The 15,898-nt window shown below is 35.7% G+C and overlaps 1 protein-coding gene across 2 annotated transcripts in view; it reads right to left on the bottom strand.

Annotated features, from left to right (window-relative positions):
• Positions 1 to 6,567: 6,567 nt before the first annotated feature.
• The window catches only part of LOC5563684 (protein amalgam), a 300,411-nt gene continuing 291,080 nt past the window's right edge, over positions 6,568 to 15,898 (bottom strand). For both annotated transcript variants that reach the window (XM_021853682.1, XM_021853683.1), the window contains exon 11: positions 6,568 to 7,310. In XM_021853682.1, the coding sequence (XP_021709374.1) occupies positions 7,122 to 7,310 (189 nt within the window). In that variant the 3' untranslated portion in view covers positions 6,568 to 7,121. The remainder of the gene's footprint in view (positions 7,311 to 15,898) is intronic.

The raw sequence follows: 15,898 nt of genomic DNA, 5'->3' as shown, positions 1-15,898 counted from the left end.
ATACCTAAATGTAACATACCTACAGCTGTCAGTACGAAAGCATGTGTTATTATATTTTACTCATCTGAAAAGAAACAAAAGACTCAATTGGTTGGGACATCATAGAACACTCTTATTCTTATGCCGACACTTACAGTGGCGAACCATCCAAAGTTTGTTGAATAAAGTGAACAATAAATAAATCATGAATCAGAGTTTGTGTCGACACTCACAGTGACGAACCATCCATAGTTTGTTGAAACATCATATTTACATCCCACCATTGTAACGATTAAATGTGCAGTCATACATATTTTATAGATTAGAAATAGTAGCATGAAACGAGCTCACCTATTGATCCGTTATCCTTGACTGAGCTGCCACAATCCACTTTTAGCTTCACTCGTTTGCTCGACTAGCACTCAGAAAAAAAATAGGCGCGCGACCCGAAAAAAAACACGGACGACAGCTCGGGCTTTCTTGACGCACTGCCCAGGAGCAAGCGTCAAGGTCGTCGAAAGATCAAAAAGAACGAACCGATCGCGGCACTTTTTCACTTACTCCAACCGAACTCCCCGATCACGCCACTTTTTCACTTACTAGACCGACGCGCGACATGTTTGATCCTGCCCTCGTCGCTCGCTCCGGCAAAAGCAAGCGTCAAAGTCGAAAGATCAAACAGAACTCAGTGAATAAAGGACTTGCAAGTTGTAATAAAAGTATAAAAACATTAAAATAAAAAAATGTGTCAGTGAATCATCGATTTGTTTTCGTTAAAATAAAAAAAGGGATTTTTCGAACATTTTGAAAAAAGTCTCCAAAGATATTTTTTCAAAATGCTATCAATAAAATGAAATTGTTTGCTTGCAAAAGTGATCATAAAAGTATTGAAAATATAGAAATTTGAATCATTGATTTTAAAAATTTTGGTATCGGTATGTTAAAAATCATAATGATTTAAAACAAGACTTGTAAAATTAAAAAAAAAATTGTGTTCTAGATATTTTGTCAAAATATTTCTTCCAATATAATCTGAGATCTTGACCAGAAACTCCCCTAAGTATAATTCTACAGTTATTCTGGCAATTCCACATGTACTTGTTCAAGTATTCCGCTGAGCCAAGGATTGCCAAGGATTGCCAAATTTAAAATTTATATTGAATCGTTTAAAAATTTTGCCACAAATATTTTCTTTTAAAAATGTGGTGTTCGTTCGAGATTTGCTGTTAGAAGATTTTTATTACGTTAAGCCTTAAACATTTTAAATGACAAATAATCTTTGGTATTTAGGCTGTTTTTGCATTATGCTGATAAATCATTGGAGTAGAACTTCCACTATATTTTAAATTAATATTCCTTTCTTTCACCAAGTTACTTTCACCATGTGTTACGTCCCAACTAGGACAGAGCTTTATGTCCAGCTAAATGCTCTATAAGCGTTCCCTTCATTATTAACTGCGAATTTTCTTAGACAACTTATTCTTTCCAAATGCGTATATTACATCAAGCTCAAAAACATAGAGTTCTGGAATGTAGAGAAAAACGATCTTCCTATTTAGTTATGCTCTCTAATGGCACAACAATTTTTGAAATCTATAGCTTATCAAATCTCTGAACAGACTTTTGTAGTTGTGGTTGGGTGACAAAACGTCGAAAGACAAAATGTCGAATGCCAAAACGTCGAATGCCAAAACGGCGAAAGGACAAAACGTCGAAGGGACAAAACGTCGAATGCCGAAACGTCGAATGCCAAAACGTTGGAGGGATAAAACATGGAACAGACAAAAAAGTCTGTGTTAAATTAACCCTAATTAAATTAATTGTATTGTATTCTGGTTTCATTATTTTTTCAATTGATACTTGTATAGTTCTTTCTATTTTGGTACTGTCTCACTATCGCTTAAATTATAAAACTGTATAAATTCTCTACACCAAAAAAAAAAACAACTTATAAACTTAAGTCAGTAGTTCATATAGGAAACTTGCTGGAGATCCTGACTTCTATATGTAGTCCCAAAGTTTCAGAAAAGATAATCATGTTTTGGAAAATAATAAGCAGTTTCTGAACAGATAATCGATTCAGTTGTACTTATTCGACAAAAGAATGAGTAAGCTTTTAAAGAATAAAGAATTTACTAATTGTTTAAAATTATGTGTTAGTTGTTAGTAATTAGTTTACAACAAATTGGAATAGTTAAACATTATTTTATATACTAAACAACATGAACTACAAACACTAAAGTAGCAATAGCATGATGTCACATTTACGGAACTCGAAGATAGATGAAACTGATCAGTTTGAACAACAGCAATAGATTAATCAGTAAGAATCCAATCGATAGACATGAATTCGCGCGCCTTGTTTCACTAAAATAAAATAATTTTATTGAATGTAACCGTTGAACGCATTTATCGGAAGGAAAAGACTAGAAGAAGAGTTGAAAAAGGATGTTCATAGGGAAAGAAAAGGAACATAATTATTCACATAACGGGGGGATCTGCGGAATCCGTTGCTGAAAATACAATTTAACCCACGAACCTATACCCTCAGCATCATGGTTGACTTGGTTGATTTGGTCACTTCTGGTCTAAAATGGATGTAAGAGTGACATCCCAGACAACCAGAAGTCGCATAACAGTTTACGAACAAAGTCATTATATATACAAATTGCATCACATCCGCACTACATGGTGGATGAAATCGTGTGTTCGATGGGTTTCCTCGCATAAAACGTTATTTTTTGAGTTCATATGTACATTTTGTTTCGTCCCGTATACTCGTACAAGGCAAGTCGGATCAATCCGTAGCAGCTGCTAAATGAACTTTGTTATCATAAATTGAGTCGCATAAGAGTACAGATTAGTTCGCAATAAAATCTACAGACTCGCATTGCATGCTATTTTTCATCATATAAAAATGCACGTATATCGCCTCCACTTTTGTACGTATAAGACCTTTTCGTATCATCTTATTCGTGAAAATTTCCACTTATAAGCATCGCATAACGCAAACGGTGATTCCGTTATACGTACACTTTGGTTGTCTGGGATTTTTCTGAAAAAAAAAATTCCATGCATACTGCGATGAAAATTGTAAATTTTGCTGTTTCCAACGCCGTCTGCATCACAACCGTTTTTTCCTTAGCAACACTAGTTATCCAAAATGATTGCTTTCGATGTTTTGTCCCTTTCGACGTTTTGGCATTCGACATTTTGGCATTCGACGTTTTGGCTTTCGACATTTTGTCCCTAAACCTATAGTTGTATCTTTCACTTGCTTATATCTACCACGCTTAATATATCACAGTTGATGTATCTATCACACATAGCATTTGCTAAAACCAGAGACGGACTAAAAAAAATTCCCTACGATTCTATTCTGTTACCATTATAGCATGCCTTCCATTACGCCTGATACATAGGCAATCTGCTTACCAAAACAGCAAGCCTTTCTGCCATAAAATTTACCCCACCCTTTCACCCTTCTCGCATAAACTTGCGTTGACGCAGTGGTATATACGGTCAACCGTGGGAGCCAATTGAAAGCATCATCAATTTCTTCCCCTTTCCCTCATTGGTCTGCATTCTGACGTGACAGGCACCATTGTTGACTAAAAATAGAAGGTCACCAGCACTTGTACACTGAGGGTGCCTGTTAATCCCAAGCAGTCATCTGGTTTGTTTCTTGTGTAAGTGCAGCTGATCTGGCGATACTGGAGTAGCAACCACGGGCGGCTAATCAAGCTCAAGCTCAAGCTCTATAGCTTGGCAAATCTCTGAAGAAACACCACGCTTGTTTAGTACATACCTTTTTTTGCTATAGGATCGTTGGAATTGATCTCAGTAAAAGCTTCGAAAAATGCCGACATTTATTCTAAATCACTCATTATGCCAAACAGAGTTCGATCGGCGGAAGCAGTACAAGTTGGTGTGAAATTTAACTAATGAATTTAGTATTGAATTACGTTTCTCTAATGGTTCTAATTATTAATGGTTAGATTATTAATATAAAAAAAAACAGTGAAGGAGCGCGCATAATTTTAATTTAGGACTCACTAGTCCAAATGAAAGTCAAGTTATTCAGGAATTTGAAAGCATTCTCAATCAAGATAAAGTTTCTGAAAATTTCTGGGAGACTATTATAAAAAAAAATCAAAAATATGAAAGCACCTGGCGCAGATGGATTAATTTACATTATCATCAAGAACTTCCAGAAATTAGCTGATCATTCTAAGTTGACATATTTAACAAATGTTTTCAGTTGGCATATTTTCTTGACAGATGGAAAAATGCCAAAGTTGCGCCAATTTTAAAACCAAACAAAAATCCTGCAGAAGCTTCTAGCTATCTTCCAATCAGTTTACTTTCCTCCATCAGTAAACTTTTAGAAATGGCCATTTTGAACAGAATGATGGTAGACATCAATGAAAATTCCATTTTTGCCAATGAACAGTTCTGATTCCGCCATGGACATTCTTTCACTCATACACTTTTACGTGTAACATACTTGATTCGTTCCAACAAATCTGAAGGCTATTCTACTGATCTTGCTCTTCAAGACATAGAAAAAGCTTTCGGCAGTGTTTGGCATGAAAGCTTGATTGTAAATTTAATAAACTTTTATTTTCCAACATAATTGTTAGAATAATTCAAAGTTATCCGTTAAATCGTACACTTCAGGCTAATTATCGGAAATCCAGGTCTGAAAGACTTCCTGTAAGAGCTGGAGCTTGGAGCCAATATTGTACAATATTTGTACTTCTGACATACCTAAGTTACCTCGGGGATGTCAAAAATCTTTGTTTGCTAATGACACAGGCCTCTTCACCAATTCCAATTAATTGGTCAGGTGAAGTTAAGTATTTGGGGCTCATGCTGGATAAAAATTTATCTTCCAAAAATCACATTGAGGGCAGTCAAGCCAAATGTAACAAATATGTAAAATGTCTCTATTCCCTTATTCATAGAAAATCGAAATTTTGTCTTAAGAACAAGCCTTTGATCTTCAAACAAATTTTCAGGCCAACTAGCGCTAGCTATAGCTGTTGTAATACCAGGAAAAAAGCTCTGCAGAAGATTCAGAAAAAAAATTTAAGATGGTTCTGAAGCTCCCTCCTTGGCTTAGTAATATTGAGTCGCATAAAATATTCAGTGTTCAAACATTGGAACATATGTCGAATAAAATAATTAATAATTTTCGTCAAAAATTGCTACGAATAATGCGTTATATATTTAGGTCATATTGAGTTAGAAGCGATTTTTTTTCTCTTTTTTCGAAGAATCATTTGAAATGTGCCTATTTTGGAAGAAATAATTGTTCGACATGTGCCTGAGCTTTGAGCTGCAAAGGTTTCTCCAGCTTTTTCGTATGTTAGCCTAGAAATGACAACTGAAAGCGAGAAAAAGAGCTAACTGCAATCTGCCTAACAGCCATTTTAAAATATTTTTTTGGCTATTGCCTATTTGTGGCAGGTAGTTTAAACAAAGTATTTACTCCCATTGGATCAAACGATTAATCCGTATGTTCAAAGTATAAACAAGTGCACATCGCCGATAGCTGTGTTTGTAAAACATCATATGTGACACATATTTTTCGTAGAATATGCAATATGATTTTTAACTCGAGGGGATTAAATTTTATGAATTGAATAAATTGTCATCATATTTCCGAATGTGATTGGTAAGCCATTGCCCGTTAATCCACCTCTGCACCTGACAATGTTTATCAAACGAGGCCCTCCCTCCCACATATTGGGCCGAAATGTATTGAACCAGCACAAAATTGTCACAAGTCACACCGCCAACCGATAATTACTCCCTGCAGCCAGCAACATAAATTCCACATAAAAGTACATTAAATCACTTACCCCACTGGAGGCCGAAATCCAATTTGACCCAACCCATTATTGTGTGTATCCTCTCCTGTCATGTCGCTCTTGCTCTCTTCGCTTCGGAGTGCTCTGCTGTTGTCATTTCTCCGAAATCCCACTCCAACCGCTGCATACAAGAGTAATTTAGGGTAATCATGGCCAAATTTAATTTCTCGTCCAAATGGCCTTTTTTATGTCCTAATATTGACTAAGAAGCGATTATAGCCTAATAAGATATAATTACTATCCGTATCTTCCTCTGTGATTTTCTCAATTTTTCAAATTTGAAATTATGGCCTTGAATTTGTTCTAGCTACTCCACTGTGCGCTGTAATTCGTTTACGGGAAAAGCCTCTCTCTCCCCTCACCACTTATTCCCCTCCCACCCAACCATCCGGCGTATACTAATTAAAAAGTCGAAAACTCGTTGCGATCACACACGCGGGAACCCGTCGCATATTGCCAATTAAGCAAATTGTAATTAATTTATGTGGAATTGGATTCATGGTACTCGTTTGTCGTTTGGACTCCACGTGGTGGCCCTCAATAGAACGCGGTCAAAAGGTCACCTGGTTCCCGTTTCCGGCGGTGAAATGACCCGCATCCACATCGTCGCAAACCACCGAATATCTCACTCTCTGGAGGGATTACCTGCCGCCAAATGACCCGGTGCTCAAATCACTGATTTCTCTGCAATCCATTACAACAAGGGGATGAGTTCGGGTTTTTAAAATGACTTTATTTAAAAAATGGGTACCATTTTGCTGTGGTTTTACATTATTCACAAAGGATGATTCCAACCAATTGATGGCTGATTAATCGCTTGTTTGCACTAGGACATGGACTTACGACTAGTTTACACTTATATTTTTTATACTTTTTTCAGTTTGTTCTTCGTTTGCTTACTTAGGATCTATTTGTCTTTTTGAGACTACCAGCGATAAAAATTAAAATCTATTTTACAAAAGGAATGCATTAGAGTTTCTTATGTCAGAATTTTAGTATGTTATCTTTTGTAAATTTCTAATATCATATTCTTCGTCATGTCTTCAAATCGGGTTTCGAATAGAGTTTCGTAATTTTATCAATGTTTTTTTCACTTGTTTTGCATCACCTGAATGATGTCACTGCAAATGGACATCCACATAAGGAAATTAGGTTTCTCTCACTGTATTTAAGCTTAAGCCTTACTTCACTACGGTATAAACTCATCGAGATCGTAACCTAAATATATATGAACATAATAAAACAGGAAACTTAAAATGGCAAGACTTACAGAGAATGACAGATTTTCAGAAGCAGCAAAATACTGAGCACAAGCATCCAACTGGTGCTAGAGGTTGATTGGGCCCGATTGGACCAACCAAACGGATTTCCAAATGCGGTCGATCCCAAGGTCTGCTCGACGTCCTCCTCCGGCATGTCACTGCTGAGTGTGTAGAACTGGAAGATATCACTGACCTGAAATGAAGAAAAGAAGAAACTTTATAGCAAACAGCATCTGGACGATCAACTAAACTAATTAAAAGAGATAATAAATCATCGAGCTGTTTAGTGGAATCCCTATAAGTCAATGAAACCCTAATTTAGTACTACACCGTCTATTAATTAAATTTCACACGAATATGGAACATCGATTAGCTGAAAAATTCGACAATTCATATTTTTTATTTTCAAAAAAGGCTTGTTCTTCGAAAGCATCATGAATCAGAAGTCTGATAGAAAAAATCAAGTCATAGGGTATAAGCACCGGTTTTGGCCATACGGCAGTTGTAGCCATAGGGGATTATACATCGTTTTACGTAGCCAATCAGCATGAAACCTTTTGTGTTCAGTAGATCACATTCACATGATAGAGCAACATTAATTTACTCGTCCAAATTCATTCAAAACATAAGAAAAAAATTTGTTTTCCTTATAATTTTATCTCCCATACACCTAATTTGGCCAGGGCACTCTTAATTTGGCCACTATTATGAGAAATCAATGCGATTGGCCAATTAAGGAACCGAAGTTAAATCTCTGGCCGAAACTGATTCCGATGGCCTATATCAGTGGTCACCAGTGTGCAGCCCGCGAACAGATTTTGAATATTAATGTGATGCGGCCCGCATGTTATAATTTTTATTCATACTGGTGTGTAATACTTTGCTCTTGCATCTTTGTTCTTGGAAAGTCAGTGATTGAAATCACGTAAAACCTTTCTACGTTCATCCATCTCTGTGGCATAATATAAATAATATAAAATTGACTTTGACTCAATCAAAAGTGCAAAGTTCCTGAAAACCAGATTTTTTTTAGAATCTTATAAGGAAGGCTAAGGGCCTGCAAAAAGTCTTCATATCTCCAAAACTCATCGCTGAACATATTCCAGTATACAAAATTAAACCAGGATCTTGGTCTTGCAGAGATGTCCATAGAATGCTGATATTTTTTACAAAGAACTAATTTTAAAATTTTGACTTCAAAAATATCTCCTACTTCTGTAAATCTATGAAAATTATGTTATTCGAAATATTTGAATATGGATTACTTTTTGAATGGCTGAGGAGCCCAAATGCAAGGAAATGTACAGTATTGGACAATACAAATGCAACTTTTTCGATCTTCCATACAAAATGGTTAACTTTTGTTGAACAAAACTCAGCTATTTATAGCCCAATTCACACAGTATGTCGGACATTACTTAAGTGTCAACAAATATTTTAAAGTATTTAAAAATTGAATACAAAGAATTCAAAAATAATAACGATCCGATTGAAGTGAATTTCACGAAAAAAATTTAAACGATTTATCTCAAAATATAAGAGACCTACACAAGTATCTTCAGCATAATTGTTAATCTCTTCTGAGTTTACAACTTTGCTGGAAACACTAGCAATCTGTTTCGTCATTTTTTTAGTTTTTGTAAATTTTGGAATTTGTCAAAAAATTAAGGTATATTAAAATTTGATATGAATCGATCCAAAATAATTTTGATAAAAACCTCTAAAGTAGACCATTTTGTATTATCAATCGAAAAATGCATTGTCCAATACTGGAAGTGACATGTTGATCGAATTTGAGTTGAGTGTACTAAGAAACCTCTGTTCCTAGCTTTTCAAAAGTATTTTAAAGTGAGTTTTTTCGTCATGAATTCTTTTATATTAGCTTACATAATTTATTAAAAACTTGGCATTATTTTGCTATCTCTTATATTTTTGCTTCCAAACCCCTCCGCTTTGATAACAAAGTTCCCAGAAAATATTATTCGTGTTCATAGAAGTAGTGATTTTTTGTAATCCCATTGAAAGCTGTTAAAATTAATCCATATAAATCTTGCGGCCCGCGACTTATTTTGAAAGCGTTGAGATGGTCCGTGTAATCGGTTAAGCTGGGGACCACTGGCCTATATTGACCAACGTGATTTTCAAAGCGATAAAATGGTTTTAGCTCAGTTTCGATATTTTACACACATAATATGGATAAAAAGCTTGCATCTGATATATTTGTAGTATATATACGGCTTACCACATAGCTTTTATTGACATTTTCTCTTAGGCTGGCCAAAACCGGTGCTTTTACCCTATTTGGAGCAACAATTTTACAGATATAATAAAAACATTTTCCCCTATATTTTTAGAGAAAAATATTTTAAATTTGAAGGGAATTTATATGAATAGAATTTTTTGGTTAAAAGTAAGTCCTGGGGGAAGCGTTAATATAGAAATAATATGAAAAATAACATACGCCTTCATATAGTTACTTATTTAGTCCCCACGTCACATTTAAAGCACAATAGAAACACAATTGCATTATTCTTAGAGGACCTTTCAAGGTACATTGACAATCATCAACACTGCTGTGAAAAAATCGATTTTATTTTTCACATATTCAATAGTATATCATTCTGAGATTACCAATTAAAATATTCGGAGAAAACCGTTCACAATTGGCTGAAGATCGAATTTAAAAATATGAGACTCTTTAGTAAAACTACCATAAACAGTAAATTTTTTACTTAAGACCGTGGTTCAAACTCACGATTTAGCTCTCGTCAATACAAATATAGTTTCTTTAGTAATCCAAACCAGTTTTGAACACGCTTTTAACATCAATCTATTGCTGGGAGCAAATTTGGGTAAATCACTAAAGTTATCTAATGTCAGAGAATTGTGGAATATAGAGTAAAGGGGGGCAAAAGTTCGAGTGGGGTAAGAGTTTCTTTTTCAGATTTTTAGCTCAATCCAAAACAAATCTTCTAAATGTCATGGTGATTCGAATGCTATTGAAGTAAGAGACTTTCAATCCAAATATCATAAAAATCGATTGAGATTTGGAAAAGTTATGGCTATGTTTTGTTTTTCGACGTGAATAATGTAATTTTTAATCAAAATTTCGTTGCATGGAACCAATTGAAGATAAAATCTTTTTCAATATTTTATGTAAGGGCGTTTCTAGGCCTATCATGGGGTTGCTTTGAGGTGTATTAGTTTTAGCATAAATGCTTGAAAACAATTTTTGGCCCATAGTGGGACAAAAGTTCGAATCAGTGGGGCAAAAGTTCGACCCATGTATAAAATCACGGAAAAATTTGCAAATTGCCTAAAATTCACATAGTATCTTCATATTTAGTTAAATTTGTCTGATCGTGTGAAAATGTCACCAAAATTTTACATTTCCACTTAGTTTTGCGAAAAACTGATATTTTTGAGTATATTACAATCAACCCGGTTTGGGCAATTTTTTGATGAAAATTTAGTGTGTATTTTTTCGCCAAACTTAAGTTTACGGCTGGTGTAAAGTATGCCTGTCATAAAAGGATCGATATTTTGTGTTTTAGCCAGCGAACTTTTGCCTCACACTAGATTCGAACTCTTGCCCCATCGGTGGGGCAAAAGTTCGAATAAGACAATCAATTTTGAAACTGTTATAACTAAGAATGGGTAAATAGTTCAGCAGTTTGTTCAGCAAAATTATAGCCAATATGTTGAAGGTTCACTGTATGGTATTTGTTTTGTTTCAACTGCTATTGTTTTCCTGGAAACTTGGTTTATACCACTAAGGTCGAACTTTTGCCCCACCTTACTCTAATGAACTGGCGTAGATGCAGTCGGTTTCCACGGTCTACAGTTGGCTAGTATAAGCGCAACATCATTTCCTCCCGCTTCCCCACATTGGTCTGCATTCTGACGTGGCAGGCGCCATTATAGCCTAAAAATAGAAGATCACCAGCACTTATACACTGAACGTGTCTGTTATTTCCAAGCAGTCATTCGGTTGGTTCCTTGTGTGAGTGCTGCTGATCTGGCGATACTGGAGTAGCATCCACGGGCGGCCAATCAAGCTCAAGCTCAAGCTCAAGTCCTTAAATGGTATAGTACTGAATAAGGTTTTCATTTACTAAGTTGGACTGTCCTTATTTCTTCATATTTGTCGAATAAATCAACGTTCTAATGAGTTCCATGGGAGTAGGGTGTATTTTGAACGAATCTCCGATTTGAATTCCTTAAAAATTAATCAATTTCATGAACTGCCTAAAAACACTTCATGACTTTGCGTGTGATTAACTACCAAGTGATGGCGTTAATCACATAATATATGTAATCCAGCATAGCATTTCAAAATGAGCAAAATACAAATATCAATTTCTTAGATCTTCATGATGCAGTTAGGAGGTGTTAAGTACTCAGCAGCACATAAATGTACACATTAAGGTGCGGCTTATTTTCAAAACTTCTCAAAACAAAAATCTCGCTTCTTTTTCTGTGAATTTAAAAAAAGACTAGCTTAAAATAAAAAGTGAATATAATTTCTTTAATTTAAACCAATGTGTTAACCTTTAACAGCACTCTATTCAAAATTAAGTTTGTTGAACACACAATTTACTTAATTAAAACTAAACAGAATGTTTTGTGTTTTTCTTCCTTTTTGCAGATTTTTTTGATTTAATTTGACAAAAACTTCATATATACTTAAACAATTCCAAATCTTCTTCCATGCTTTTTGAGATAATATGATTGTTTTAGGCTGTGTCGAAAATTTCCTATTAAGGCGTTACGTTATAATTAGACGATGCCAAATAAGAAAAACCATTATTAACCCCAAGTAACCACTAATTTACCGCTTCGGGCTTATAGAGCTATTATAGGCTAACCCAACTAACATTTAGTGCAAATGTAAACATTATATTAGCTTTCTTTATACGGCATTATGTTGAGTAAAGGCACTGTACATACGAACGAAAGCTTCTATGCGATCCTTTTACCAACAAATCTGGCGAATCTACTCAGCTATTTTTAAACTGTTTTGGCAGCTCTTATTCATACCGACCATTGCTCTATCTCAACAGTTATACGACGACAAGTAGCTGTGTAACATCTTCGACGGCGCTTTCTCAACCCTTTCGCAACTGTTGAATAAATTTTTATACAGCTTTTCTGTATTTATTTGATTATATATTATTTCCAAGCTGTTTCACAGCTTTCGGAATTCATATCCATCGAAAACGGTTAATATAATCCCAAGAAACATTAGTAGCTGAATAATAGTTTATTCAGCTGAAATACGCTTAAAAGTCATTTGTTCAACTCTTATTCAGCAAAAATGTTTGTTGGGATATTTCATAATGATGGTAAAAGATGCCACGCTTACACCACTTCATCAGGCTGTAAAAGGGTGTGAAACGTCAAACGCAATGTTTACATCTAACTCGTCGATCGTTTACATCACTTCATCGATCAGGTGAAACTGCTGCTGAAAAGAGTGCGCCATCGCACATCGGTGATTATCCGGCGGAGTACAACCCGAAGGTCCACGGACTTTACGATCACGGAGAACAAAATAAAGTGTTTGTAATATATTTTCCGATCAAGTTAACTACAGGCAAAATGATTGAGATAGGCAAAATTTTGCCTAAATTCAAATGCTTATAACTTTATGAAAAATGAATGAAATTGGATGCATCTGGAAGCAGTCGACGGCAAATTTGGTCCAGTTTTAGGAACTTCCTTGGCCATGCATATTGGCCACTGGACACCGGAGATGTTCCGGATTTTCTGAGGTCATGTCCAAATGTCATTTTTTCTGTCGCTTGTATTTTTGTGTGGTGTGAAGTTAGATAGATGTTTGCAATTTTCCTAGAAACTAGAACTAATAGGAATTTGAATGCCACCGGACGCATTAAGATTGGTTGGAAATCTTCAGAAATATGACCATTTCCGTAAAACTGGTTCCGGAAAGCATGGTCAGTCATGTTTGTATTTCCAATCATGTAAATATTATCCGGAGCTATATCCAAGCGGACACCAACCTTAAACATGATGTTTCCTGCAGCGTATTCAGAACCATTAGATGCACAGACCACTCTATAGAACGTTCCAGGTGCCCTGGGGGAAGTGGTCAATTAGGAACATATCCGGAACCATATCAATATGGGCATCAAACTTCATTATTTTCACAGGTTATGCTTTCCGAAGCATTTCCAGCATCACCGGCTGCCATAACCACTTTATAGTAGGTTCCAGGTGCCCCGGGGGATGTGGCCAATTCGGAACTTGTCCGTTCATCTGTTTAGAATCACATTCTACCATAAACAGTAAGATCCATGTGACTTGGAAAATGGCGAGCATTTTCAGAACCACAAGATATAATAATCACTCTATAGTATATTCCAGGGGCTCCTAGAGATGTGGCCAACTCGAAACATGACCTCATCCCCCAGGGCCCATGGTCATATAAATAAGTTGCGCTGTAAATACTTCTATTAGCATCACCTTCAAAAATCTTGATGTTTTTACCCATATTGATGTGTTTTCGGGCATGTTTTGAATTGGCCACATCCCCCGGGCACCTGGAACCTACTATAAAGTGGTCATGGCAGCCGGTGGTGCTGGAAATGCTTCGGAAAGCATAACCTTTGAAAATCATGAAGTTTGATGCCCATATTGATATGGTTCCAAATATGTTTCTAATTGACCACTTCCCCCAGGGCACCTGGAACCTTCTATAGAGTGGTCTGTGCATCTAATGGTTCTGAATACGCTGCAGGAAACATCATTTTTAAGGTTGATGTCCACTTGGATATAGCTCCGGATAATATTTACATGATTGGAAATACAAACATGACTGATCATGCTTTCCGGAACCAGTTTTACGGAAATGGTCATATTTCTGAAGATTTACAACCAATCTTAATGCGTCCGGTGGCATTCAATTTCCTATTAGTTCTAGTTTCTAGGAAAATAGAAAACATCTATCTAACTTTACACCGCATAAATATACAAGCGACAGAAAAAATGACATTTGGACATGACCTCAGAAAATCCGGAACATCTCCGGTGTCCAGTGGCCAATATGCATGGCCAAGGAAGTTCCTAAAACTGGACCAAATTTGCCGTCGACTGCTTCCAGATGCATCCAATTTCATTCATTTTTCATAAAGTTATAAGCATTTGAATTTGGGCAAAATTTTGCCTATCTCAATGTTTATATTAAAGTTAATATAGAAATAACTATAAATATAGTTGATAAGACAGTATATTGTTAAAAACAACTATACCGTATACTTGTTAATAACTTTATATTTTATTGAATTTACATACGTCAAACGTCAGAATTCAAAGTAAATTTAATAAGGTTCATAATATTTTGCAATGTTTACTCAGCATCTTGTTCTGCTTTATCAACATATCTGAAAAGATCCGCTGCTGCTTTATCGATCTAAAAAAAAACATTGCAAAAATCAAAATAAAGTGCACGTCGGTAAACTTGACACGTGGTCTCCTGCGTGAGAGGTGGTTTTCTTATCACCTACCCTGTTCCTTGCAAGTAAAAAGTAAGTAGATTTGTGAGCATGACTTGAAGTATAGGGATGTGAATGTTTTCGGATAGTGGCAATTATCCAAATTATAATTGATATAGTTACAAGTGGATAGCTAAACCAATTAAGTGTGTGTATTTGATTTGACGTTAATTTAGTATTGGCGTAAGTTAGTTTTACTTCGAAACAACTATTTGTGAGTAGGTAAAAGTAATTAACGGGATAGTAATCCAAACAAAAGAAATTCTTCTGCGTGATCCTGTCCGTTCCTATGGTCTTGGGCCAGGTGCAGTTGAACGAATTGGGTTGGTTTGGCCGCCGTGACAAGAACCCAAGGCTGCCGCTTAAGCCGTGAGCCGTGGCTTTTGGAGATATACACAAGTACTGGCAACCCAAGCGGATGGGCATTGTCCCGTTCTTCCAGGTCATCGTCGGCGGAATGGTGTTTCTGTATTCCATCAACTACGGCAAACTGAAGCATTACAGGAACTACAAGTACCACTGAACGAAGGCACCCTGGAAGCAGGGCAGTGAGAAGCGGAACATATCCACAATTCATTATATAAGCGCGATCCGCGGAGAATAATTTTGACAGGATCCAGAGGGTGGTTCCGGCTTGTGAAAGATAGCAATTAGGCATAGATTTGCAGACGGATGCTGACATACAGTGAAAATCTGCTAATTTTGTTCAGAGAGTAAGTCACAAAATTCGCGAAAAATAAAATGTGAAAATCTAGTGTAAATTTGTTTCAACTGATATACAACACAAAGCAAATAATATTGGCTTATAGCGCTAAAATTTTATTTCTTACTGTAAGAATAATCATTGCTCTAAATCCTGCTAGTATTTAAATACACATTTATTATTACAAACACTGGATCTTGTTTCGAAATATGTTTAAAATGATGATTGAAATGATTATTTCAATTGTCAAAAAACTTATTTGAATTACAAATTTTCTTTTCTTTTGGAAAATTCTTTTCATTAATATTTCCAAAATTTAAATGTAAAGAGCATCGTTAGAAAAATTTTCCCAGATAAATTTGCTTTTAAAAATGTGTCCTTCGTTCAAATTATGCTGTGTGAAGATTGAATGCATGAAAGTTTAAAACTCAGAAATGAAATAACATCTGCTTTTATATAAAGCCTTATTCTTAATAATACTGCAATAATAGGTCTTTGGATCAAAGTCCCCATTTTTTTTCATATAAATTTTCCCTTCTTTTACGGCGCTAACGGCGGCAGTAA

This window comes from Aedes aegypti, chromosome 3, assembly GCF_002204515.2.
Source record: "Aedes aegypti strain LVP_AGWG chromosome 3, AaegL5.0 Primary Assembly, whole genome shotgun sequence".
In the NCBI taxonomy this organism is placed as follows: Eukaryota; Metazoa; Arthropoda; class Insecta; order Diptera; family Culicidae; genus Aedes; species Aedes aegypti.
The sequence above is the reverse complement of the archived record's forward strand: the minus strand, read 5'-3'. Positions and strand labels throughout refer to the sequence as shown.